General features: G+C 42.4%; 1 protein-coding gene across 7 annotated transcripts in view; it reads left to right on the top strand.

The window, feature by feature from the left end:
- The window catches only part of garnl3 (GTPase activating Rap/RanGAP domain like 3), a 66,378-nt gene that overhangs the window by 23,883 nt on the left and 14,613 nt on the right, over nucleotides 1–27,882 (top strand). For 6 of the 7 annotated variants that reach the window (XM_062478721.1, XM_062478718.1, XM_062478724.1 and 3 more), the window contains 10 exons: nucleotides 2,249–2,318; nucleotides 11,452–11,526; nucleotides 16,479–16,578; nucleotides 24,738–24,856; nucleotides 25,210–25,274; nucleotides 25,864–25,927; nucleotides 26,054–26,080; nucleotides 26,332–26,407; nucleotides 26,505–26,603; nucleotides 26,878–26,981. In XM_062478721.1, coding sequence (XP_062334705.1) covers nucleotides 2,249–2,318; nucleotides 11,452–11,526; nucleotides 16,479–16,578; nucleotides 24,738–24,856; nucleotides 25,210–25,274; nucleotides 25,864–25,927; nucleotides 26,054–26,080; nucleotides 26,332–26,407; nucleotides 26,505–26,603; nucleotides 26,878–26,981 — 799 coding nt within the window. Of the gene's footprint in view, nucleotides 1–2,075; nucleotides 2,155–2,248; nucleotides 2,319–11,451; nucleotides 11,527–16,478; nucleotides 16,579–24,737; nucleotides 24,857–25,209; nucleotides 25,275–25,863; nucleotides 25,928–26,053; nucleotides 26,081–26,331; nucleotides 26,408–26,504; nucleotides 26,604–26,877; nucleotides 26,982–27,882 lie in introns of those variants that run through there. The other variant, XM_062478722.1, reaches the window with a different exon arrangement.

Genomic DNA, 27,882 nt, shown 5'->3' with positions numbered 1-27,882 from the left:
GGTCAAACTATTGTCTTCACTTATCTCCTCATCCATCAACACCATCACTCATTATCATCTTTAGCCACTTGGTCATCATTATCATCAGTAGTCCTAGTCTCCATGTCTTGGGTTAGTTTAGGTACAAAGCATACACGCTTGATTTCTGTCTGTTTCTTCATTGCATGTCCTGTCAAAATAAAGTTTAGGGTTGTAGCAAGATGGGCCACAGCCCCTGACAGAGAAGATCGGCGGTGTGTAGAACCATACAGCCAGCACATACAGCTGTCAGGCTCATGAATACCTGTGTTATTATAACCTCCTCCCACCCCACCCCACCACCACCACAAACCCTACTCGGCTGTGACCCCTATTCACCCATAAAAGACCTCCACTCCTCCTCTCCCCCGTCTTCTCCTCTCTTCTCTTCTCGTCTTTTCTCCTCAACTGGATATTTTTCATCAGCCCCATGTAGAGTATGTGAAGGTCGTCAGAGCATTCTCCATCCCTTTATCAGTACCCCCCCCCCCCCTCCAGTCCATAACATAACCCCCCTCCCTTCCTACTCAATCTCCTGGTGTCCTCCCTTGTAAGGACAGGTGAAGGGCAGGAGAGGGGAATGAGAAGATGGATATAAAAGCCTTTATATGCTACTCCGACTCCGTTTACGGATGGGCGGGCGGACGGATACGGACGGATACGGACGGATACGATAGAATATTTTTTGTTTGTGGTTCTCCGTAGGCTGTGGGTGCTGAAAACAATTCACTGCTACAATTCACTCATTAGCGGACCAATCACAGCCAAGGCGGTATCCGTAACTATCCGAAAAGTTAGGAAATTCAGGAGGTGCACGTCGAGCTCTCCAGGGCTCTCCGAGGGCTCTCGGAGAGCTCGGAGAGGGCGTTCCACGTAGACTAAGGCGCTACCATGTGTCAGTTTTTTGGAAAACGGAGTACCCTAAATCGGCCTTAAGACTGTAAATGAGATGGAGTTGTAGAGATTGTGTGTTATGGAGGGACTTTTGCTGCCACTGCCGGAGGGAGGAGCACACACTGAGAGACAAAGACATGGGACATGGAGACAGAGAGAGAACAGGAAACACAAGACTTCTAGGCTGTGAAATGAAGCAAGACAAAGAAAGAAAGAAAGAAAGAAAGAAAGGAGGAATGGATGGAAAGAAAGAGAATAGACGGCCCATATATCATGTATTATTACTCCACTCTCTGCTCATCTTTTCACTTTGAGAGAGAGGGGGGAAGACGGAGAGAGAGTGAGTGTAAGAGAGAATACAGATGGAAAGAGATATATTTACCTGCCCTATTTACTTTATAATACATTGAGTGTTTTTATATGTACAGACCATCATGTACTACCTAATACCCTGCTGTGAAAATACACACACACTCAGAAAGAGAATTCTACACTTAACACAAGCTCCTGTATATGCCATAAAAACTTCAGATGAAAAGGACAAGCTCTTACAACACAAACCATACTTCAATCATACTCACAACCTCTCTCTCTGTCACACACACACATACACACACACGCTCAATAGAAGAGCCTTGTCAGGGTGTTAACACTGCAATCAATGCTTTCATTGCTGTAGATGTTAATGGAAGTGTAATGATACCCCACTCTCACAGAGAGCTAGACAGACCCTTCTACATGAGAAAGACATGCACACGTATACACACTTGGAGGGACACATACACAGGACATACAATACACATGCAAACACACAGACTCCTTCAGACACCTAGCCAATGTTGTCAGCTCAGACCTGCATAAACCTTTGCAATATGTATGGTGTGTCTGTTATTTGTGTGTGTCAGTCAGACACAGTTGCTGTACTTGTGACTGTGTGGCAGAGTAGTCTTTTCCCCCAGGCAGACTATCTATCACTGGTACTTAATTCAATCTGGGCCTTGGTCTCGACACACTCACACACACACACATACACTGCTACTGCGCCTGTTCTCAGCTAGCTGGCAAAGACACTGCCACCCCAAGAGAAAAGAGTGAGTAAGAGAGACAGAGACAACCAGAGAGAGAGAGAGAAAGACAGAAAAAGAGAGAGGGAAATGTAGAGACAACGGAGGAGAGAAACACAACTGAGAGTCTAGGGAAATAGGAGACAAAGAGACATGCAACCTGTATGAGTGTGCGAGTGTACGTTACAGTAATCGTTGTGTATGTGTTAGTGTATTAGTGTGTGTGTTCTGATAGAGGGACTGTCCTGACTGACCATGCATGTGTGTTGCAGCTCAGCCTCTGAGGACCTGGGCTGTAGGCGTGGTGACTTCAGCCGAAAACACTATGGCTCCGTCGAACTGGTGAGTTACACACTCTTGCCACTTATTATTATTCTGTGTGTGCGTGTCCTTCTTTCTCTGCGCTCCAACTCCCACTCCCCTCACCCAACCCAAACCCTCCACCCCCCTTTGCAAAGAATGTTCCTTCACCTTTCCCCCCTCCATCTTTTCTCTCTCATCACTCCTCTTCATGTCCGGCCCCCTTTTTATTTCTGTCTGTCCTTTATTTTTTTCCCTTTTGTCGTTGTGTAGGGATGAAGGGAGGGGAGGACACGTAGGAAGGGAAGGAGGGAGAATGAGTCATAAGTGTTTGGGTGTGGTCTGTCGTGATGAGCATAGCCATCAGGTCCTACATAGACTGAGGCATAGGACTGCTGCCTCAAAACACACACAGGCACACACGCACACATGCACAGACACGCACGCATAGTTTTTTGCTGCAGAGTTTTAGCACTGTGGTTTATTACCCTCATGTTGAGTCATGACTGTGCTATTAGTGGGTGTGTGAGTGTGTGTGTTTGTGTGTATGGCGAGAATGGAACTGTATGGAGCCTGCCTGTCCTGATAAGCAACAGGCACAGGAAGTTGTGGAGTGCCGCACAGCTATGTCACTTCCTGCCCGAGACAGTGTGTGTTTGTTTGGGCTCTGTCTGATTAGCCCTGGTTCTTACTACTTGCTGCCTATCTGTTAGCTCCAGCGGCATGGTAAAGTGTGTGTGTGAATGTGTGAAAGTGTGAAGGCATGTATGGCACAGAAGTTAAACGTTGTGCATTAGATCATTATCGCAATACCATTGTGATTAGATTGGGTAACAACATATGTGTGTGTGTGTCTACCACCTGGGATGGTAGTATGATACTAGTATACATGATGCAGCTGGAACCAGGTGCGTTTGTTCTGATTCGCAAGGCTCTGAACGCAGCCTGTCCTACTATCTATTTCAACTGTCAGATTGAAAGAAAGAGAAAGAAAGAAGATAAAGAAAGAGTGGAAAGAGAGAGTCAACAGAAGCACAGATGGATTCTGAATCATTTTATTTGAGGGGATCTTTAAAGCGATGTTGTGACTTGCCAGCAATCATGTTGTCATCACCTCTCGTTCACTACATAGGCACAGATGCCTCCAAGAGGTGGCATCCACCTTAACTTTACAAGGCTGCGGCAACAATATGATTCACACACGCACATAAACACACACAGACGCCAGGTCTCTCTGTAGGAGCTGGCTTAGGCTCAGTTTCATCCATGCTGCAGGGAAGCTACGGACTGATAATTAGAGCTTGCATCCGAACTGTTCTAATGTCGAGGTAATCAAATGTGTAATTAATTTAGCCGGTTGTCTGGTGAGATAGGAGCACTGTAGAAAAATTGCCCTGTGGTTTGAATTGTAATTGTTTGTTTTTTTGTGGTCTTCATGGTTGGTAGTGTTACTCCAAACTCATTAAACAATGCTGGGACAGAATGGCTTTCATCATAATTCTGAGCAAAAATCCCCATTAAAGAGACCAAGAGAGAGAAAGAGAGCAAGCGTGTGTGATGACTTTACACGGAGCCTTAAAAGAGAGAGCGGGGGGGGGGTAGATACTGTAGTTTCATTTTCCAAATACAACAAGGGACAAAGAGAAATGTGTAAACACATACACATTTATACACACTCACAAGTTAATTTGCATGCATATTTACATATAATACGCATAGATTCGTAGGCTGGGTTAGGGTGTCTCAAAACTCCAGATTAGAGACAGTTAGGTAGAGGGACAAATAAAGACTCAAGGCGAGACAGAGGGGGAGAGAGAGAGGTTGATATACAGTAGGGTGATATCAATATTTTTTTTAATAGAATCTAAGGACTCCCGCCATCCCTTCCCCTCTCCCTTTCTCCTCCTTCCCTCTTCCTTTCTCTCTCCCTTCCTCCCTCCTCCATCTCTCTCCCTCCCTTCCTGCCTCTATCATTCATTCTCTGCCTTCCTCCCTCTATGCCTCCCTCCCTCTAGCCTCCCTCCCTCTAGCCTCCCTCCCTGTCTCTACCTTTTCCTCTCTCCCTCCATCTGCAATCCAGTGTCTGCCATTAGCACCCCACTGCCACTCTGGTGACCAACCTCAAGTCAAGTGCCCCTCCTGTACATTCTGTAGCCACAGCACTAAGCTGAATACAGCATTAAGTCCATTTACACCTGTTACACTATCTGTGATGGCAGAATCAAACACTTGTCGCGTATGAAGTAGATTTTGATTATTCTTTACTCCGTCTGCAGGGAACATCACACAGCCTTTGAACTGCTCTGAATAGCCCCGCAAAGCAACGAGGGAGGGGACGTAGTAGAGAGCTAAGGAGGCTGGTGTGTGTGTATGTTTGTAAATGTGACAGGCATATGCATGTGTGCTTGGTTGTTTATGTGGAAATTATTTCATAGTTGCTGGTGTGTGTGTACGCGCACACGCACACATGATAGAGAGATAGTAGATTTGCTGTGGGCACAGAGTGTGTGTGTATGTGTGTCCCTCCGATTGAGAATAGGCAGGTACGGCAATAGGAGCTGACGCCTCCATTACCAACACACACACACTCCTCCCAGGGGTGACGGGGTTGATGTGTGTGTGTGGGCAGGAGGGAGGGGGGTCACTGTCACTTCACCAGCTTGATGACCAGGTGACAGCTCCATTTCAAGTCTGCCTCCTGCTGTTAGCATCATTTCCTGAGAGACCTTTGACTGCTGTGTCACGCACATCATCTACCCTCTACTTACATCTGTGTGTGTCGCTCTGCTCGTCTTTCACACATGCCCTGTCTTTTTCTTTCTCTCCTTCCTTCGCTCTCTCCCTCTCTTTCTGGTATGACACAGTCTTCTCCGTCAGAGCTGGAGCACAGTCTGTCAAGATGAAAACCATCTCCCATCAAACATTCATGTGTGCTCTGCTTTGCTCTGGCCCGCTCCTGCTGAGGCCCTGTGATCCCCAGGCTTGCCTGGAGGGGGCCTTCCCTTATACAAGTACCCTGAGGCAGCCATGGCTTCCCTGCAGGGCCCCCTAGGTGTGGTCTGCTTCTCGTACCAGTCATTATTCTGGCAGAAGACTGAAAGTGGTTATGTCACAGTGTGTGTGTGCGTGTGTGTGTGTGTGTGTGTGTGTGTGTGTGTGTGTGTGTGTGTGTGTGTGTGTGTCCGTAGGTGTGTTTGACCAGTTGAATGACATCATGAATTCAAACATAATTTTTCTGAGTGTCCTTATCTATTTTGAATATCAATAATAAAATATACCTGCAAGCAGCGATCCGGGTTCCTCCTCAAAATGGCAAAATATTATAAAAATGTACATTGTAGAAGGTCAAGAGTTGGACAACAAGAGAGCAAAATAAATTCATGCTTGGCGAATAACAACAGGCTGAATGGAGATTCAAATTTAAGATTATGTGGTTGCAAGTCAGCCTCTCTATCCTCTCTGCTACACATCAACTGTTGAGATTTGATCAATAGAAAGGGCAGTATTAGCTTTGGTCAGCTTTGGGACAAAGTTTAAGCAGCTGTAATTCAGTCATCTTTTGACATATCAAAGTTAAATTGTTTATGGTACTTAAGAGTGATGTCATTTTGAACCCTATTAGGTTTGAAAAACCATCAGTCAAAATTATATTTGATTTATTGACACAAAGATATTGAGGCAATGTGGACATTTACATAAATACACCCCTTTCAGCCATTTTGCATTGCATTCCTTATTCCGTTTGACCCTATAGGACGACATGTATTCTACACATGTATACCAAGTTTGAAGACAATTGGATTACGGGTCAAGAGGAGAACAGTTTTGTAGGTTTACCCAAATTTTGACTGTACAGCAAAATCTATCATGGCAGACATTATGGGTCTTTGAGGATTTTTTGTTTCCCATGAGAAATAAGGCATGTATAACAATTTTCAGGCATTTTGGAGAAATGGGGCGCAGGGGAAGTCACATAGACTTTGGGCGTGGCTTATAGGTAAGCCACGTATGTGGGCCATTAGCGATCTGGGAGTAGTGAGTGACCTGTTGTATCATTGGGCCAAATTTGAATACATTTGGCCAAGGACATTTTGAGATTTTGAGCCATTTCATGGAGAAATATAATAATAATAGGAATACTAACAAAAACAATAGGTTCCCTCCTACCGGAGGAACCCTAATAATCATATTCTAGCCCCAGTATGTCCAAGCTCACTTCAGCATAGGAGTGTTGTGTGTGTGTGGTGATGTTGCTGGTGTGCGATGGTGGCGATGTCGCTGTTGTGTCCACATCCTATGTGAGTTAGGGGTCAGTAGAGTTGAATGGAAAGGACTAAAGGCTTTTAGTTTGGAATTGAATAGGATTATCCTGACATAGTCATAAATCTGCCCAAGGTAAACAAGCCTGTGCAGGTTAGGAGAGAGGTAGCTAATAGCATTGATTCTTCATTTATGTCCCAGTGATCACTGGATGACCATCAGGGGTCCCCCAACCCCAGACCTCTTTATCCCCCGCAGTCAAATGTGATCAGGGACTGGCTATTTTCCAAGTGTGTGAGCGGAAATTTACGAACACTTAGCTTGCTTATTCTGATTTCAACAACACCTGTTCTCTCTCTCTCTTTCCCTTTATCTCTAGCTCTATGTTTCTCTCTGTCGCCCCTTGTTTTCGGTTTGTCTTTCTCTCTGGTTAACATTCACCTATTTCTCTCTGTGTCTCACAAGCCTCCTCACACTCACTCTATCAGCTATCTCTGTTCTTACCTCCCTTTCTCTGTGATGGTGAGATCGTCACTCCTAGAAAGGTCACAGTTGACAACTTCCTCACCCACCTTATACACAATACCCACAGCTGACATAGGCTTCCCCTGTGGCTACAGTAATTTTACACTACAGTAATACATACCACACCATATAGGAACCTGTAGTACAATGCTGCTTGTGGAATATTCCAGAAAACAGGAAGGCAGAAAATAGATTTCTATAAAGAGGTCTCACTGAGAGTGTGACCCCCTCCCCCCCATCCCCAGTATTCTCTCCCACATCTTTCTACTCTTCTTCTTTCCTTAACATGTTCCTTTCTGTTAGTCTCTTTTCTGTACATCTTCATTCCTTTCTCATGTGCTTGCCACTCACCTCCCTACCTCCTCTCTTTTTCTCTCCCCCTCTCTCTATTCCTCTCTACTCCCCTCCCCATCCTCCTTATCTCCCTTTCTCCCTCCCTCCACCTCCTCAATCTTCCTCCTCCCCTCTCCTCAATCTTCCTCTCTCCCTTCCTCCTCCATTCTCTCTCTCTGGATCTCTCTTTATATCTATCTCTATATCTATCTCACTATCTTTCTAACTCTCTCCGTTCCCTGGTTCTCTTCAGTGAATCGTGTGGGCATGAGCAGCCTCTCTGATTAGAGCTCTTCTTTATCATTCAGGACAATAGCATTGATCTGTTCCCTCTCTTTTCCCTCTCTATTTCACTCCTCTCTCACTTCCTCTTTCTCACTCTGTATCTCACACTCTTACATTCTCTCTCGCCTCTCTCTCACTCACTCACACACGCACACATTCTGTCTCTTTTTCACTTTTTGTCTCTCTAAATGTCTCTCAAACACACGCACACAATCGTTCTCCCTGCACTACACTTCTTTGTGCAGGCCTCAGGGAAATTACACAGCCTCTTATAACTGCTGAGGGTTCAATTGAGTTTGTGAAATGTTCAAGTCCTGTCTCAAAGGGTAGCTATTTAAGGTGTGTGTATGTATGTGCATGTACACCCTCTAAACACTAGACCCCCTTAACCATGGGGTCTTATACTGTTGGGACTGTCATCCTTTATTATTCAATTTTTGTGTTGCCATTGCTTTCTCTCTCTTTCCCAGTGGCCGTATATTTCTTCATCCCTTTTTCCTTTTTCTCCTGCCTCTCTCTCTCTCTCTCTCTCTCTCTCTCTCTCTCTCTCTCTCTCTCTCTCTCTCTCTCTCTCACTCTCTCACTTTGTAAATATACTGAATATTTCCCCTTCTCACTCTTTCTATCCTCTCTCTTTCTTTTGGTGCTCTTTATTGGCTTTGTTTTGTTAAAGCACGGAGGTGAAGACCGTACAGTCCCCCTTCCACTCTCACACATCTCCTCTCCCCGCCCCCCCTTCCACCCTGTCCACTCACCACCTCCCTTCCCCAGCCAACCACACAGGGGATCAGGAGAGAGCAAGCTTTTCCTCTTGTGCCATTTTGCTGCTGCATGATTTAGAGGATGGGTAGTGTACACACAAACACACACACAGACACACGTAGGCACACCAGTACACATCTAGAGATTCCTTTGCACTCATAAGGCAGACAAAGGTATCTCTCTTTCTCTTAATCTCTTTGCCTCTCTTTGAATAAACAATGAATGAATAAACATGAATAAACAATACTAGTGTTTTGAACCTCTACTTTCTTATACACACAAATGTATTCTCTCACTCACCTTCTGTCTCTCTCACTCTTTCTCTGTCTCTTCCTCTTTCTCACTCTGTCTTTCTCCTTATCGCCCTCTCCTTTTACTCTGTCTCTCTTTCTCTCTCTCTCTTTCTCTCTAGAGGGGGGGGGGAGAGAGAGAAAGAGATGGAGAGAGAAGGAAAGAGAGTGCAGTGCATTGACATTTATTTTCCATTGTTATCTCTTCTCTCTGTCTCTTCCTCTATCTCACAAACCAGGACAGAACCTTACAAGACAAAAACCTCTCCCACCAGCACCAGGAAACATGCTGAGTCTATGTGTCTACAGACTTATTATTATGCATGTTTGAGTAGAGAAGAGGAGAGGCAAGGTTCTTTTCTCTCTTTACTCTGTAGGTAGACTCGAATGTTGTTAGTACATGATTTTGCTCAATTCCCTGTGCAGAGACTGGCTGATTGTGGGTTGAATATGGCAAGAATGGTCAAAGTGATGTTTAGTGACAAGACTAGGTATTAACATTGTACATTTATACAATAAATCACGAAGCTTGTGTTTCAAAATGAAGGCTTAAGAGGGAATAGAGAGAGAGAGATGCACTGCCGCCAAACACTGTCACAGGGGTACAATTGTGTACTTGTAGTTCATTTGGATAAAAGTGTCTGCTAAATAAATAAATGTAAATTTTAAATGTTCATGTATGAACAATGGTCTACATTTCATTTACAGTAATATACATCGATCAACTGTTAGAAACTGTACACATACATGACAACAATTAGGGGATGATGTTACACCATGAGGTGTAAAAACATTTAAATGTCTCTGTAGAGAAAAGTATGCAAAACAGGGCAGCTCCCACCAAACCATGAGGTTTGCTGTCCACAACATGAAAAGATGCATGGGCTGCATGAATCACACTGTGAGGCACACACAAATACATGCACTCACATGCACACACACTTCCATTTAGTGCTCTCTCCTCCTTGTAACTTCCTGTTCGTCCTTCTCTTGATGTTCACTTAGGCTTACATTGAAAAGCCCTCACACACATTTTGCCTGAAACATACTCACAAGCCATACACATTTGTGGTTTCACATATGCACACAGGCTCTATACATACGTTCATGCACATACACAGGCTTCTCTCACGCACACCTACTTATGCTGAAACACACCCCTTTTCTGTGTCTGGTGACATGTTGGCAGTGCAGAGACCTTTTTAGGCTCAGAGGAGAAGATGGAGAATAGTGGAAAGGAAAGGAGAGGAGTTGAAAGGAGAGGAGATGAAAGGAAAACAAAGGAGATGTGACAATAAGAGAATAAGGAAATTCAGATCAGAGATGGATAAGATGGAGATAGTAGAGAGCGATGGACAGAGTGATGGTAGGGAGACAGGGAAGAATGACAGAGGGACGGAGTAAGGGGTTAAGAGAGCGACAGGGAGCAGAGAGAAAGAGATATCGGATTCCGTTGCCTGGCAACCAGGCATTGTTCGCTCTAAGGGGTAAAGGGAGGGGGGGGGTTGAGGAGGGGCGGGGGGGTTTTCATTTTTCCACTGTGATCACAGAAGATGGCATGTTGATGGTGAGACAGGTGAATGCGGCATGGATACTTCAGAGCCTGCACTGAATGTCTCCTCCAGTCCTCTCCTCCTTGCTTTTCTTTCTTTTCTTTTCTAATCTCCTACTCTCATCTCTATCTCTTCCCTCTCTCTTGTCAATCCCCACTTTTTTCCCATAGCTCTTCATCAACCGCCCCCCCCCTCCCAACCTCTCTCTCTCTACTCTCCATCCTATCCCCCTCTCCTCCTCCCTTCATCATCATCTGGCTCCAGCTGGTCCTCTGTTGTCACTGGATGGTCCTTTTAAACAAAGATCTGTATCATTATTGTTAATGAGAGCACAGCAACAACACAACACAACTACACAGCACACCACCAACAAACTCCCAAAACAAAACAACAACTGAACAGGCAGGAACAGGAACAATACATGCTGAGATACAGGTGAAATAACACAGCGCTGTTTGTCCTGTTTGCCTCTGTTTGACTATGACTCTGTTCTCTGTGCTCGGGACAGAGGGATTGCTTGGGGACAGAACTCTGTATAGAAACTGTTCTTTTAGGAGAAACACCTGGAGCTGACATGCCAAGACTCAGACTGGAGTTCTGTAGCATAGAACATATTGTTCAGTTCTAATGGGTTGTTCTGTCTCCCTCTTTTCTCAGTTTCTCTCTCTCTCCCTCTCTTTGGTTTTGTCTCTATGTCCTGACCACAGAGAGGTGAGTCAGCAAATAGTTGATGAGCATACTGGCTAGGGGGGAGCAAAGGATAAAAAGATCAACAAAGAAAACAAAAAAAGAGGTAAAGGGTGTCAGTAGAGGGGGCAGATGACATTAGAATAACGAGGAAGAATGACTGAGTGTGAACCAGATGTATGTTCAGTGTAGGTTGCAGGTCCTCTGCTGATGGCTGCTAGTGTAGCATGACCAGGTGTCTTCTGTGTTCCTCCTGCTAACATCATGCCACTTGCCGCTTCATCCAGATGCTTCCTCTGATTGACGCTGTCTCATTTCAAAAGTTTTGTCTGATCTTTCTCCCTCCTATTATCCCTCTTTCCCGTCCCTCAATCCGTCCTACCTTTACTCGCCTCCCTCCCTTCCCCTTTCTCGCTCCCCTCCACATCTCTGTGCCTCCAACCCTCCCTTCCTGCCCCTCTTCCCTTCTCATCTCTCCAGCTGATCTCCAGTGATGCAGACGGGGCCATTCAGAGGGCTGGACGCTTTAGAGTGGAGAACGGCTCATCAGATGAGGTGAGGGGCCCTGGACCTCTGGCAAACACACGCATGCACACACGCGTCCCAAAGCTCACCCACAGTAGAATACAATTCTCATTCTCTATAATGTTAACCCTGTAAGACTCAGTTTAAAATTACAACATCACTTTTAGCTCTCTAATTGCTCATTTCTTTTTTTGAAAGACCACATTTACATCATATTGTCTTGCATTGCAATGCTATTGGAAAAATGTGGTCTTTCAAAAAAAGAAATGAGCAATTACAGAGCTAAAAGTGATGTCGTAATTTTTCAACCAGGGGTCTTATTAAGACTCACCTGCTTTTTACCTCCGTCTTCATATTGGTATAAGGATTATTCTTGCCGCCTTTTTTTCTGTAAATGTTTTCACTACATAATACACATTATTCCTCAGGCCCCCCACCCAACCCCCATTACACACACACACACACACACATAGACATACATACACACATACTCAAACACACACTCAAGGAAAGGGGAGAATAGCTGTATTTCAGCAATTGAGCTATGATCGATACCACCCTGTAAAATCCATGCTTTACATTTCATATCGTTTTTTATTTCATTTGCTTGACACTGACACATTCCTAGACACTTTGAATATAGGAATGTCATCATGCTTGCTAAAACACTGCACATCAACAATATCAATAGCAGTCCATGGCCCCTCCGGTGTGCTGGTGAGGAGGGGTGTCCATTTTCAGCCTTTATTCCATTCAGCAACCCCCTGTGCTCAAGCACCTAGCAGTCGCCATGGCGACCTTAAATGTTTTATCTACAAACAAACCTTTTCCTTATCTCTTCTCCAACCTCTTCTCATGTCAGCAAATATGTGTGTTTAACTGTGTGTGTGTGCGTGGGTATGTATGTGTGTTCTTGCACCTGTTTGCGTCTGTGTGTGTGTCTGTGTGTGTGTGCGTACATGTGTGTAGCATGGTTTGCTTGTTTAAGAATAAATATACCTGATCTATAATCAGTTATTTAGTTAGAGGGAGGCACCACCTCGACTTCGAGGTGGTGCCTCCATCGAGGAATGTATTTTAAGTATAGCCTACTAATCAATAATTCGAAGGGATGAATACATTAAAAGTAGAGCAGATCAGGTAACATGGACAAATATGAATGCGAGTTAATATTATACATCATGATTTAGTTAAGAAAATGTTATTATAGAATGATCAATACTGGAGAGGTTATGGGTTAGTACTTGAATTTGGATAGTAAAATGAACAAATGGGATACACAATGGATATGTAACGGTAACCCTAAAAGTGAGGTTATTTTACTTCTAATCTAAATCACACACCGACAAATTAAACCACAACATGCCAATTTCACAAGTAAGAAATATAGCTAGTCACAGTTACTTTTGTCGTGTAAAGAAGAGGGGTCAAAGTTCCGTGGTCGTCCTCAAACGGTCCGTTAGAACAAACAAAAGGATCTTTCGTCAAAGTTCCTTGTAATCCAGTGAGATTGAGTTATGTGAGCTTGCTTCTTACGAAGAATAGGTTAGACAGTGTCGCAAACACTTCAGGTAAATTCCTATGAAAAAGCGGGGCCAATTGTTCGTTGTGGGTTTTTATAATCCATAAGAAAAGGGAGGTGTTTTTGTGAAGGTGAATCCGTCCATTGGTCAGTTACTCAAGATGGGCGTTCCTGGGATTCACGTATAGGTGTGAAATGGCCGGTAACTTTGGGTTCAGGGCTTAAAGTGTTCATGCATTGCTTATACTTCCAAATATAACTATACAACGTTGAAAAATGGATTTGTTAGTAGAATTTAATTATATGGATACCAAGATTGACTGACTTATCTCTCACCTGAAGGGAAGTTACGATCAAACATCAATTAAAACAAAAATTTTAAATATGAGAAAAGCACACATTATAACACATCAATTACTGTCATCAAAGTATCCCTGAGTCGTGTGGTCCTTGAGGAATGTTTGTAAATCCATAAATGGTCAGTTTTCCTCAGACTCCTTTGTCTACTGGATAACTGAATACTGTAGGGCCATGTGCTCTTCCTTTTGACCCCATGCTGAGCAAGTGGGGAGTAGGACCCTTTGAAGCCTCGCTTGAAATATAAGGAAGTGATAAACCCTTTCTTCTTGTCGGGGGTAGGAGAAGGGTTTGTGAGTCTTACTGTGGTTTACCAGGCAATCTGGTTTGGTTTGCTCTGGTGGTCAGACTGGTGCCTTTGTTTGTCTGTTGGCTCTGTGTTACATGTGTGTGTGTATGTGTATATGTGGGTGTGTACGTGTGTGTGTGAAGCAACTCAATGAGAAGGAGGTGTATTGATTTTAGGGGACTTACGGATGGCTTAACAGTGGCATTGACGGGAGGAGATCTTGAGATAACACAGGATATTCTCCTCTCTCCATCTCCACACCACAACCTGTGGACACAACTCTTTGCGCATGTGTGTTTGTGTGCAGCCTTGTTTAACTATTCTTGTTGGGACCAGAAGTCACCCTTTTAAGAACATTAAAGCAAGGGTAAAATGATTTATTTCTGAGAACATTTTCTTGGTCCTCACAAGTTCAAATGCTATTTCTAGGGGCTTTTAGGGGGTTAATGGTTGAGATTCGCATTAGTGATAGTTAGAATTTCATTAAAGATTAGGAGTTAGTAATAGTTTTTAGGGTGAGGTTAAGGGTCTACATGATGTTTTTGGGTTACGGTGGGAGTTAGGGTTTTGGGAAAAGATAAGATACTTTATTAATCCCCAGACTGAGAAATGTGGGTGTCACAGCAGCCACAAGACAGGTGAAGAAAATGGAGATAGTAAGGAGTAAAATACGGAATATATTACAGTTTTTCACAATTGTTAACACACAAAAAGCAACCTTAACTTCATGTACCACTTGCTCGACCCAATTTGGCACTACTTCACACTCCCTTATCTGCATTAGACTCTGACTTTCCTTGTTTACACACTGATGTCAATTACACATCACCTTGTTGTCAAAACACTACACACAATGTTCAGTTGTTGCACACATTCATTTCTCAAGTAAAGTCTCAAAGCATCAACCTACAACACACAAATATTCAAATCTCTAAACACTCAGGTCTGGTGAGCAATTTGCGATCAGGACTGCAGCATAAAAAGGGCCTTGAGCCTCTGTTTCTTTTGGAGAACAATGGAGAACTTACAGTAGAACATATCAACAACCAGAGAAGGAGAGGGGTAAGAGTGAGAGGAGGAAGAGGAGGACAAGGAAGAGGACAAGGAAGAGGAGGGAGAGGATGACAAGGAGGAGGATAAGGAGGAGGAAGAGGAGGACGACAAGAAAAAGGAGGATGAGGAGGAGGAGGAAGAGGAGAAGAAGAAGGAGGATGAGGAGAAAGAAGAAAGAGAACGGTGATCTCTAATGAGATTCGGGCCACCATGGTTGACCATGTGCTCAACCATGGTTTGAGCATGAGGGAGGCTGGCCAGAGGGTCCAACCAAATCTCAGCCGCTTCACAGTTGCTGCCATCATTTGAACCTTTAGAATGGAGAACAGGTATGAATTATATTTGCCTTGTGTACTGAAATACTGCATATCAATAGAATACAGTGTGCTCACTGTATTTGTATTTTGCAGGACTGAAAGAGAACTACACCGTGGAGGAAGAACATGCAATTTCACAGCCGAACAGGAGACTGACATTGTGAAAATGGTTTGTGAAAACAACACTATCACACTCCAACAGATACAAACCAGGATCCTGGCTGACCATGCCACATTCAGAAACATGGGGGAATGGAATACCCCAGGAATGCCATGCGGATGAAACAAGTGTACAGGGTCCTATTTGACTGAAACACAGACCACATCAGGGAGTTACAGCAAGAGTTTGTGCTTGTAAGTCCCATACATTCAGCACTGACACATGCATGTATTGTACCTGTAATCCAATAGTTCTTTTTCTACAGTGTCTCACTGTAGCCCACTGTGTTGACCCATCTGTGTCCATACTATAACTTGCATTACCATGCTGTCTGTTCCAGCGGATCCAGGAGCATGACACAGCTAATGAGCTATATGAATACATATTCATTGATGAGGTTGGATTCAACCTGGTGAAGAGGAGGCGCCGGGGCAGAAATGTAATTGGCCAGCGCGCCATTGTTGAGGTCCCCGGCCAGCGTGATGGGAACATCACTTTGTGTGCTGCAATGGGTTGAGCAGGCCCGTTGACAGTACTGTACTGTTCAGAAATAAAACTTTTTTTGCCGCATATGTGTGCTGTTTTATGTTTGAAAAAATTAGGCCTACACTGAGACATTTTACAAAAGTTGAAATGGCTCATTCCCCAGAGTCATTCGTGGTGTGTTCCATTTCTAGAATTGTGTTTTCAATTTTGCACTACTGTGTGCTGTGAATGTTTGGTAGTGTTCAGCAAATGCTTATTGTGTGTACTGTTATGAATGGTATGTGTGTGTCATTTGAAAATATGGCTGTGTGTACCAAATGAGAACACAAGTTGCATTTTGTGAACAGGTAAGAAATTTGATGGCAAAGAGTCATCTTGCAAAGGGAGTGTCAGGTTTAGCATTTTGTGTGTGAGGTTTTCAGTTTTGTGTGTACAGTTTTGAGAAAGCCGTTATTGTTTTGAGAAACGTGTGTTAACAATTGTGAAAAACTGTAAGAATATAGTAAATACATATATAGCAATATATAGAGCAAGCTACTGTATATCATGTACACATGACTATATAAACATCAACAACAATGTACAGTCACAATACACATATAGCCCATTTACATATCACATATGTACGGTATACACAATACAAAACAGGATGTTGCCTGATGCAAATGTGTGTGTGACGCATATGTAGTAGGGTTGTAATCAGCCTCTCCCATGGAGAAAACTGTATGGAGTCACTGTATTCTTTATGATGACATGGTAAAAATGTGCTCTGTGTGTTTGCACGTGTGATTCCCATAGACTACGGACTACACGCCAGGAACTTGGAGAAGAACCGATGTCCATCTGGAGAACCCAGAATACCACACCAGATGGTTCTTCAAATACTTCCTGGGGAAAGGTTCTGTTTTTCTCCGTTGCTGTTTGCATAAGCATACACACACACGTGCACACACACATATGCACACAGCCAGAGGAGGCACACAGTAACCAGAATCTCATCCTAAAGGGCTAACACTATTAGTATTTAGCTGGCTCCTCCTGTAATCAGTCTGTCAACATGAGAAGTTATTTCTGCACACACACAAGACTGTAGACCCTGATCGGATGGCCATGATAAAAATGTGTTATCATCACTGCCCCTTTACTAACGCTTCCTTCCTTGCACACTGCTTTGAGAGCGAGCTAGAAAGAGAGGGAGAGAGGTAAGGGTGCAGAGTTAATGGGTGGATGAGACAGAGGTGAACAAGAGAGAGAGAGAGAGAGAGAGAGAGAGAGAGAGAGAGAGATGGATTCCTCTGTCTAATTTGATTTTGAGGTCTCAAGCACCCGTCCACACAAATACACACACAAAACAGATGCTCAGTACCTAAACATTCCACATACATTACATTTTACATTTAGTCATTTATCAGACGCTCTTATCCAGAGCGACTAACATTAAGTACAGGGACATTCTCTCCGAGGCAAGTAGGGTGAAGTGCCTTGCCCAAGGACACAACGTCATGTGGCACAGCCGGAAATCGAACCAGCAACCTTCAGATTACTAGCCCAATTCCCTAACTGCTCAGCCACCTGACTCACATACATAACTAGAGAGGGTACAATTTCTGGGGAAATTGTAGGGTGTGCTTGCTTGCGTCGGTTGCACAGGGGTCCGTTTTTGAATGACATTTTTACAACTGATATTTCTGTATATTTTATATAAAAATGCATACTTATTATTTATAAAGATTACATAGATTTGAAAGCAATTTTTTTTGCTGCTCATTTACAACTGAAAATACGAGTGAAGTGTAGAATGAAATGGATGTCTTCTCATTTCCCCTGCAAGAGGCAGCCTCATCATTGAATCAAAACGAATAAATTTGGCAGACCGGTGTACAAATTGACCTAATCTCTATAACTTAAACGTCCTTTTAAGTTTTTCCCTTCTCGTGATATTTTCATGCATTTAGCCTACTCATTGCATTCATTCATTAATAAAGAACCCCCTTTGAAGATTTTTCTACGACGTTACCCGGCAGTAGAAGATGGAATCGCGATTCAAACAGTACCATCTGCTAACTGAAAATATGCCCCCCAAAACGTAAATAAGCTTGACATTTATTTAGTGGAAAATCGCTCATTCATAAAAAGCTCACTGGTAGCGATCATTGTAAGGTAACAACGCAAAATGCGATATAGCCCTGTGTGGAGAAGCTGCCCCGGTAAATTCTACTACTACGATACAGTACTAGACTACTGCTGTGTTCGTCTTGGTACTGTAGCGATTGCGTTGGTTGAATTGGATTTAACGTTCCGTTGTATGGTTTAGGCTGAAATTAATTATTTTCATGAACAGATTGACAACGTTTAGGCTGTGGCAATGAAGTTCAGGTTAGTAGTTAGATAGACTTTTGATTTGAGTAAGAAGAATGCCGAACATGTTCTGTCGCCGTTTGACTTCCTAAACAGCTGTGTACTGTAGATGTTTTTGTAGTGTGTCTCGCGTAAGCTACAGCGTTGCAGTTAGCTACACTGGTTTGAAACCACAGGTAATGGTAATTTCACCAACAAATCGTTTACTAATGTCAGAATAAATCCTACAACGAAAATGTATATGTGAGGAATGTGTACTTTAACGATTGAAAACAGATACATTATAGACCACTGTAGTATGTGTTGCCCGGGCAACACAGGCTATAATGTCATGATGCTAATACTTCAGTGAAATAGTAGACTACTGTTTCCGAAAGTAGATGTACTTCCTTAATAATATCAGCTTATATTGTACATTACACATCACAATTGTGTGTCATATCACAAAGTAAAATGAGTAAATAGTTATCACCCTGGCCTCTTTGCTTGTGGCGTTCCTGCAGCTGCCTTGCAGTAAAGCTATAGTTAGCCTAGCTATCCCCCAAGTTAACAGATGCGAAACGAATGTACATTACACATCACAATTGTGTGTCATATCACAAAGTAAAATGAGTAAATAGTTATCACCCTGGCCTCTTTGCTTGTGGCGTTCCTGCAGCTGCCTTGCAGTAAAGCTATAGTTAGCCTAGCTATCCCCCAAGTTAACAGATGCGAAACGAATGTTCTGCTACAGTTAGTCACGCGTGTTTTGTGACGTTAGTGACGTAGTGACGTTAGTAACGTCAGTGACTGTGGCTAGCAAATTAGCCACCGTTAGCTTCACTTTTCGCCACAAAAACTTAACTTAAGCCCAAACCATGCAACGGAACGTAAATTCCAATAGAAGCAACGCAATCGCTACCAAGACGAACCTTTTGACACCGCCGTTGTGTATGTAGGCCAAATATTGACTGAGTTTTAGGGGGGCGAAAATAAACAATAAACAATAAATAATAATATATATGTGAGAGAACAAAGGTTGTGCTCTCGCCGAAGGCTTGAGCACACCCAACTAGAGAGGGTACAATTTCTGGGGAAATTGTAGGGTGTGCTTGCTTGCGTCGGTTGCACAGGGGTCCGTTTTTTACAACTGATATTTCTGTATATTTTATATAAAAATGCATACTTATTATTTATAAAGATTACATAGATTTAAAAGCATTTTTTTTGCTGCTCATTTACAACTCAAAATACGAGTGAAGTGTAGAATGAAATAGTTGTCTTCTCATTTCCCCTGCAAGAGGCAGCCTCATCGTTGAATCAAAACGAATACATTTGGCAGACCGGTGTAAAAATGTACCTAATCTCTATGACTTAAACGTCCTTTTAAGTTTTTCCCTTCTCGTGATATTTTCATGCATTTAGCCTACTCATTGCATTCATTCATTAATAAAGAATCCCCTTTGAAGATTATTCTACGACGTTACCCGGCAGTAGAAGATGGAATCGCGATTCAAACAGTACTGTACCATCTGCTAACTGAAAATATGCCCCCCAAAACGTAAATAAGCTTGACATTTATTTAGTTGAAAATCGCTCATTCATAAAAAGCTCGCTGGTAGCGATCATTGTCAGTAACAACGCAAAATGCGATATAGCCCTGTGTGGAGAAGCTGCCCCGGTAAATTGTACTACTACGGTACAGTACTAGACTACTGCTGTGTTAGTCTTGGTAGCGATTGCGTTGGTTGAATTGGATTTAACGTTCCGTTGTAAGGTTTAGGCTGAAATTAATTATTTTCATGAACAGATTGACAAAGTTTAGGCTGTGGCAATGAAGTTCAGGTTAGTAGTTAGATAGACTTTTGATTTAAGTAAGGGGAGTGCCGAACATGTTCGGACGCCGTTTCACTTCCTACAGCTGTGTAAATGTTTTTGTAGTGTCTCGCGTAGGCTACAGCGTTGCAGTGATACACTGGATTGAAACCACAGGTAATGATAATTTCACCCACAAATCGTTTACTTGTAATCTAATGTCATAATAAATCCTACAACGAAAATGTATATGTGAGGAATGTTTATTTTAACGATTGAAAACAGATACATCATAGACCACTGTAGTATGTGTGGGCCGGGCAACACAGGCTAATGTCATGATGCTAATATTTCAGTGAAATAGTAGACTACTGTTTCCGAAAGTAGATGTACTTCCTTAATAATATCAGCTTATATTGTACATTACACATCACAATTGTGTGTCATATCACAAAGTAAAATGAGTAAATAGTTATCACCCTGGCCTCTTTGCTTGTGGCGTTCCTGCAGCTGCCTTGCAGTAAAGCTATAGTTAGCCTAGCTATCCCCCAAGTTAACAGATGCGAAACGAATGTACATTACACATCACAATTGTGTGTCATATCACAAAGTAAAATGAGTAAATAGTTATCACCCTGGCCTCTTTGCTTGTGGCGTTCCTGCAGCTGCCTTGCAGTAAAGCTATAGTTAGCCTAGCTATCCCCCAAGTTAACAGATGCGAAACAAATGTTCTGCTACAGTTAGTCACGCGTGTTTTGTGACGTTAGTGACGTAGTGACGTTAGTTACGTCAGTGACTGTGGCTAGCAAATTAGCCACCGTTAGCTTCACTTTTCGCCACAAAAACTTAACTTAAGCCCAAACCATGCAACGGAACGTAAATTCCAATAGAAGCAACGCAATCGCTACCAAGACGAACCTTTTGACACCGCCGTTGTGTATGTAGGCCAAATATTGACTGAGTTTTAGGGGGGCGAAAATAAACAATAAACAATAAATAATAATATATATGTGAGAGAACAAAGGTTGTGCTCTCGCCGAAGGCTTGAGCACACCCAACTAGAGAGGGTACAATTTCTGGGGAAATTGTAGGGTGTGCTTGCTTGCGTCGGTTGCACAGGGGTCCGTTTTTTACAACTGATATTTCTGTATATTTTATATAAAAATGCATACTTATTATTTATAAAGATTACATAGATTTAAAAGCATTTTTTTTGCTGCTCATTTACAACTCAAAATACGAGTGAAGTGTAGAATGAAATAGATGTCTTCTCATTTCCCCTGCAAGAGGCAGCCTCATCGTTGAATCAAAAATAATACATTTGGCAGACCGGTGTAAAAATTTACCTAATCTCTATGACTTAAACGTCCTTTTAAGTTTTTCCCTTCTCGTGATATTTTCATGCATTTAGCCTACTCATTGCATTCATTCATTAATAAAGAATCCCCTTTGAAGATTATTCTACGACGTTACCCGGCAGTAGAAGATGGAATCGCGATTCAAACAGTACTGTACCATCTGCTAACTGAAAATATGCCCCCCAAAACGTAAATAAGCTTGACATTTATTTAGTTGAAAATCGCTCATTCATAAAAAGCTCGCTGGTAGCGATCATTGTCAGTAACAACGCAAAATGCGATATAGCCCTGTGTGGAGAAGCTGCCCCGGTAAATTGTACTACTACGGTACAGTACTAGACTACTGCTGTGTTCGTCTTGGTAGCGATTGCGTTGGTTGAATTGGATTTAACGTTCCGTTGTAAGGTTTAGGCTGAAATTAATTATTTTCATGAACAGATTGACAAAGTTTAGGCTGTGGCAATGAAGTTCAGGTTAGTAGTTAGATAGACTTTTGATTTAAGTAAGGAGAGTGCCGAACATGATCTGTCGCCGTTTGACTTCCTAAACAGCTGTGTAGATGTTTTTGTAGTGTCTCGCGTAGGCTACAGCGTTACAGTGATACACTGGATTGAAACCACAGGTAATGATAATTTCACCCACAAATCGTTTACTTGTAATCTAATGTCATAATAAATCCTACAACGAAAATGTATTTGTGAGGAATGTTTATTTTAACGATTGAAAACAGATGCATCATAGACCACTGTAGTAGCTATGTGTTGCCCGGGAAACAGAGGCTAATGTCATGATGCTAATACTTCAGTGACACAGTAGACTACTGTTTCCGAAAGTAGATGTACTTCCTTAATAAAATCAGCTTATATTGTACATTACACGTCACAATTGTGTGTCATATCACAAAGTAAAATTAGTAAATAGTTATCACCCTGGCCTCTTTGCTTGTGGCGTTCCTGCAGCTGCCTTGCAGTAAAGCAGTTAGCTTAGCTATCTCCCAGAAGTTAACGAGCTGCTAAACTAATGTTCTGCTAGAGGTAGTCACGCGAGTTTTCGTGACGTTAGTGACGTAAGTAGCGTCATTGACTGTGGCTAGCAAGTTAGCCACCGTTATCTTCACTTTTCGCCACAAAAACTTAATTTCCACTTAAACAATGCAACGGAACGTAAATCCCAATAGAAGCAACTCAATCGCTACCAAGACGAAACTTTTGACACCTAGGTTGTCTATGTAGGCCAAATATTGACTGAGTTTTAGGGGGGCAAAAAGAATAAAAATAATAATAATATATATATGTGAGAGAACAAAGGTTGTGCCCTTGCCGAAGGCAAAGCACACCCAATAATAACTAGAGAGGGTACAATTTCTGGGGAAATTGTAGGGGGTGCTTGCTTGCGTCGGTTGCACAGGGGTCCGTTTTTGAATGACATTTTTACAACTGATATTTCTGTATATTTTATATAAAAATGCATACTTATTATTTATAAAGATGACATAGATTTAAAAGCATTTTTTTTTTTGCTGCTCATTTACAACTGAAAATACGAGTGAAGTGTAGAATGAAATAGATGTCTTCTCATTTCCCCTGCAAGAGGCAGCCTCATCGTTGAAACAAAACGAATAAATTGGGCAGACCGGTGTAAAAATTGACCTAATCTCTATGACTTAAACGTCATTTTAAGTTTTTCCCTTCTCATGATATTTTCAGGCATTTAGCCTACTCATTGCATTCATTCATTAATAAAGAACCCCCTTTGAAGATTATTCTACAACGTTGCCTGGCAGTAGAAGATGGAATCGCGATTCAAACAGTACCATCTGCTAACGGAAAATATGCCCCCCAAAACGTAAATAAGCTTGACATTTATTTAGTGGAAAATCGCTCATTCATAAAAAGCTCACTGGTAGCGATCATTGTCAGTAACAACGCAAAATGCGATATAGCCCTGTGTGGAGAAGCTGCCCCGGTAAATTCTACTACTACGGCACAGTACTAGACTACTGCTGTGTTCGTCTTGGTAGCGATTGCGTTGGTTGAATTGGATTTAACGTTCCGTTGTACGGTTTAAACTGAAATTAATTACTTTCATGAACAGATTGACAACGTTTAGGCTGTGGCAATGAAGTTCAGGTTAGTAGTTAGATAGACTTTTGATTTAAGTAAGGGGAGTGCCGAACATGTTCTGTCGCCATTTGACTTCCTACAGCTGTGTAGATGTTTTTGTAGTGTCTCGCGTAGGCTACAGCGTTGCAGTGAGCAACACTGGTTTGAAACCACAGGTAATGGTAATTTCACCAACAAATCGTTTACTAATGTCAGAATAAATCCTACAACGAAAATGTATATGTGAGGAATGTTTATTTTAACGACTGAAAACAGATAACGCTACATCATAGACCACTGTAGTATGTGTTGCCCGGGCAACACAGGCTAAAGTCATGATGCTAATACTTCAGTGAAATAGTAGACTACTGTTTCCGAAAGTAGATGTACTTCCTTAATAATATCTACTTATATTGTACATTACACATCACAATTGTGTGTCATATCACAAAGTAAAATTAGTAAATAGTTATCACCTGGCCTCTTTGCTTGTGGCGTTTCTGCAGCTGCCTTGCAGTAAAGCTATAGTTAGCCTAGCTATCTCCCAGAAGTTAACGAGCTGCTAAACTAATATTCTGCTAGAGGTAGTCACGCGAGTTTTCGTGACGTTAGTGACGTAAGTAGCGTCATTGACTGTGGTTAGCAAGTTAGCCACCGTTAGCTTCACTTTTCGACACAAAACGTAATTTCTACTTAAACCGTGCAATGGAACGTAAATCCCAATACAAGCAACTCAATCGGTACCAGGACGAAACGTTTGACACCTAGTTTGTCTATGTAGGCCAAATATTGACTGAGTTTTAGGGGGGCAAAAAGAATAATACAAATAATAATAATAATATATATGTGAGAGAACAAAGGTTGTGCCCTTGCCGAAGGCAAAGCACACCCAATAATATATATGTGAGAGAACAAAGGTTGTGCCCTTGCCGAAGGCAAAGCACACCCAATAATAAAAATAATCACCAGCCTTCCCCAAGGCAACAAACATTTCCTCTCGGATATGAGTAGTTACTTAGTGACAAACAACCAAACAAGCAATCTAATAGTGCTTTCAATTATAATGCATGTGTGTCAAGAGCAGCACTAGTGAAGATGTGTCACTGTCTAGCTGTTTATCTGCAACATTGGCTTTTGGATTCTTCAATGATAGAAACGAGACTACATGAAATAGTTACTCTGTCTCAACAGGCAACTACAGTTACGACCCTCTTACAGGGGTGTACTGTAGGTGTGTAAACCCGTAGGTCTGTGCATGACGGGTGGTGGGGGAGGGTTTACCAGTGTGGAGGACATGATACTGTATGGATAGAGTTATCTGTATCTCTCTATACTTAAGTGTCTTCACTATTTGTAAAATTGATGAGAACATTTGAATTCCTCATAAATATATGATGTTATTTGTTCGTTCACTAAATTGTGATTGTGTGTTTCTCCCCCTCCAGTCCACCAGAACTACGTGGGTACAGATGCCGAGAAGAACCCTTTTTACCTGTCTGTGGTTCTGTCAGACCAGAACAACCAACGGGTCCCTCAGTACCGGGCCATTCTCTGGAGGAAGAGTGTGAGTATCACTGCTGTGTGTGTGTGTGGCCTTGTTTTACTACCCTTGAAATCCCCACAAGGATAGTAACATTCTCCTTTAGGGGACATTTTCTTGGTCCCCATATCAATTGCTATTTCTCTGGGATTTAGTTTTTTTGGGGTGTTTTGGGTTCAGTTTAGGAATAAGTCTGATTTACTGTTTTCACCTATCTTCTCTCTCCTCTCTTTATCTCTCAGTTTAATTAAATTAAATTATTCAGTTCAATTAAATTATGCTTGATTGGCATGAATGAGTGAGCACTGTTCTCTCTCTCTCTCTCTTTCTCTCTGTCTTTCTTTCTCTTTATTTGTCTCTCTCGTCCTCTTCCTCAGGGCACCCTGAAAATCAGTCTGCCCTACAGTCCCACCAAAACACTATCAGTCAAATCCATCCTAAGGTGAGACTTACGAAGACTTTTATACTGACAGACCAGATATGACTGTCTTCCTAAACCTCTTTCTCCCTCTCTCTACCTCCCTAATGATGAGACAAAAAGTGAGAAATTACACATAATATAGTACCTCTAAAAAAACAATCATAAAATAGAAAGAAATGCTACAGATACAGTACTTACAATACTGAAATTATACAATATATAACATTGGATTATCACAGAGTCAAGGTATCAAGAGTGTGAGCGAGTGTGTCAGCCAGTGACGCAAGGTAAAATCTATTCTGTGGCATAAATCAAGGCCGTAGCCATGGAGTCAACATTGGGGGGGACGAAATCTGCTGGGGACTCTGAGGGTACCCCCTGAAAAAAAATTACGTTTAGTTGTGAATATGATTTCATTTTTTATGATAAATTTGGACCGTGTGCTTGGTTGTTTGTCATAGCGTAGCACATTTATTTATATTTTTATATCAATATATTGGGGGGGGGACATTTTGACCAGATTTGAATATTGGGGGGGGATGTGTCATATTTTGATCATGGCCCTGGCATAAATTATCTCCCTCTGTCTCTTTATCTCGCTCTTTCCCAGTGCTATGAACCTAGACAGGTTTGAAAAAGGGCCCAGGGAGATACTCAATCCAGATATACAGAAGGTGAGAGCCTCTGGTCCACACTGTTTTGTGTGTGCGTGTCCGTGACATGTACAGAGTGCAATAATGCATCCGTCCTGTGTGAGTGTAAGGTAACAACGGTTAAATTGACACAGATTTCTTGTGCAGGACCTCCTGGTGTTAGAGGAACAGGAGGTAGGTAGCGTATCTGTCCTGAACTTTCTTCCTCTCTCTCTCTAGTTCTCTCTCTCCTCTCTCTCTCTATCTCTCCCACTTATTTCCCCACTTTTGCTCCCTTTCTTCCTCCCTACTTCCCTCTTCTTTCTCGCTCTCTCTCATCTCTCCCTTCTCTTTTCCTACCTGTCTCACACACGTACACATACACACGTACACAGTTCATAGGTTGGGTTCAACAGGATGTGATCTCAACTAATCCTTCTCTACAGGGTTCTGTCAATTTTAAATTTGGTGTTCTGTACGCCAAAGATGGCCAGCTGACAGATGATGAGATGTTTAGTAATGGTGAGTCTCTCTTCCATCTCATTCACATTCACTTCAGCAAAGCACCTGTCTAAATTCAGCCAACACTCCTATGTGTGTATGTGTGTGTGTCCTCCAGAGATGGGCAGCGAAAGCTTTGATAAGTTCCTAAACCTGCTAGGAGACAGCATATCCCTACAGGGCTGGGCAGGCTACAGAGGAGGCTTAGACACCAAGAGTAAGTAACAGGCCCTTCCGCCTCTTTCTATTCTTTTGCATCCTCTCTTCCTCTGACCCCTTTGCTCTTTTTCTCTCTCTCCTTCTCTCTCTTGCTCTCTTTTCCTTTTTCTCTTTCTGCCTCTTTCTGTCTCGCTTTCTCTCTGATTCTCTTTCTCTTGCTTGTTTCTCTCTTACTCTCTCACTGAATAAAACACTATGAGAACAGATTCATATGAATTATTTCACTCATGCCCCCCCCCCACTTTCCCTTCTCTCTCTCTCTTTTTTTCCAGACGACACCACAGGAATGAACTCTATCTACACAGTGTACCAGGGCCATGAGCTGATGTTCCATGTTTCTACCATGCTCCCCTACTCTAAGGAGAATAAGCAGCAGGTGTGTGCGTGCATTTGCTTGTGTGTGTGTGTCTGTCCTTGTTTGAGTGTGTGTGCGTGTTTGCGTGTGTGTCTCTGTCTGAGTGTCTGTCTGTATGTCTCTGTTTCACTGTTTCAGTGTGTGTGTTGTGTGTATCCATCTCATTAATGTTCAAAGATGAAATTCTGAGAAAATGGTGGCAGGCCATTTACCAAGATGAGAGAGAGAGAGAGAGAGAGAGAGAGAGAGAGAGAGAGAGAGAGAGAGAGAGAGAGAGAGAGAGAGAGAGAGAGACAACAAACTGACACTATCATAGACTCTCACTCAGGCTAAACACATACTGTACACATCACATGTGTGTCCATCAAATTCCTTTAAATTCATAAAAAACTGAGGAATTGACTTATGAGAGAATGTCACAGACACAAAGGTCCACATGAAAACAAATAAATGAACATGTTTGGACATTTTCAGTGAAAGTCTCTGACAGGATCACAGGAGGGGTGATTGGTGTGTGTGGCATTCCCTATTAAATCGATTGGACTGTTTTAAATGAATCAAATTCTAAACACTAACATGTCGATGTGTGTGGTGTGTATGTGTTTTGCCCATGTGAGTGTGTATGAGTTAGTATGTGTGAGCCAGTAATCTTGATGGAAAACTATCCATTCATATCATGAAGGGCTCAGTATAATTAAATATTATTATGGTCTGTGCTTCAACCCTCTCTGCCTTGGGGTGCATGGTTCTGTTCAAGCAGGGAAAGGAGAGAGGCTGGGAAAGAGAGGAGAGAGAGAAAGAGAAAGAGAAAGTGATGGATGGAATATCGAGAGAGGAGTGAATGAGGAGTGGAAAAAATGAGAGAGGAAAGTGATAAGAGAATGTGAGAGAAGGAAGGAAAAGATGAATGGTGGGATGGATG

This window comes from Osmerus eperlanus, chromosome 14 (genome assembly GCF_963692335.1).
Source record: "Osmerus eperlanus chromosome 14, fOsmEpe2.1, whole genome shotgun sequence".
NCBI classification, from domain to species: Eukaryota; Metazoa; Chordata; class Actinopteri; order Osmeriformes; family Osmeridae; genus Osmerus; species Osmerus eperlanus.
The sequence above is the reverse complement of the archived record's forward strand: the minus strand, read 5'-3'. Positions and strand labels throughout refer to the sequence as shown.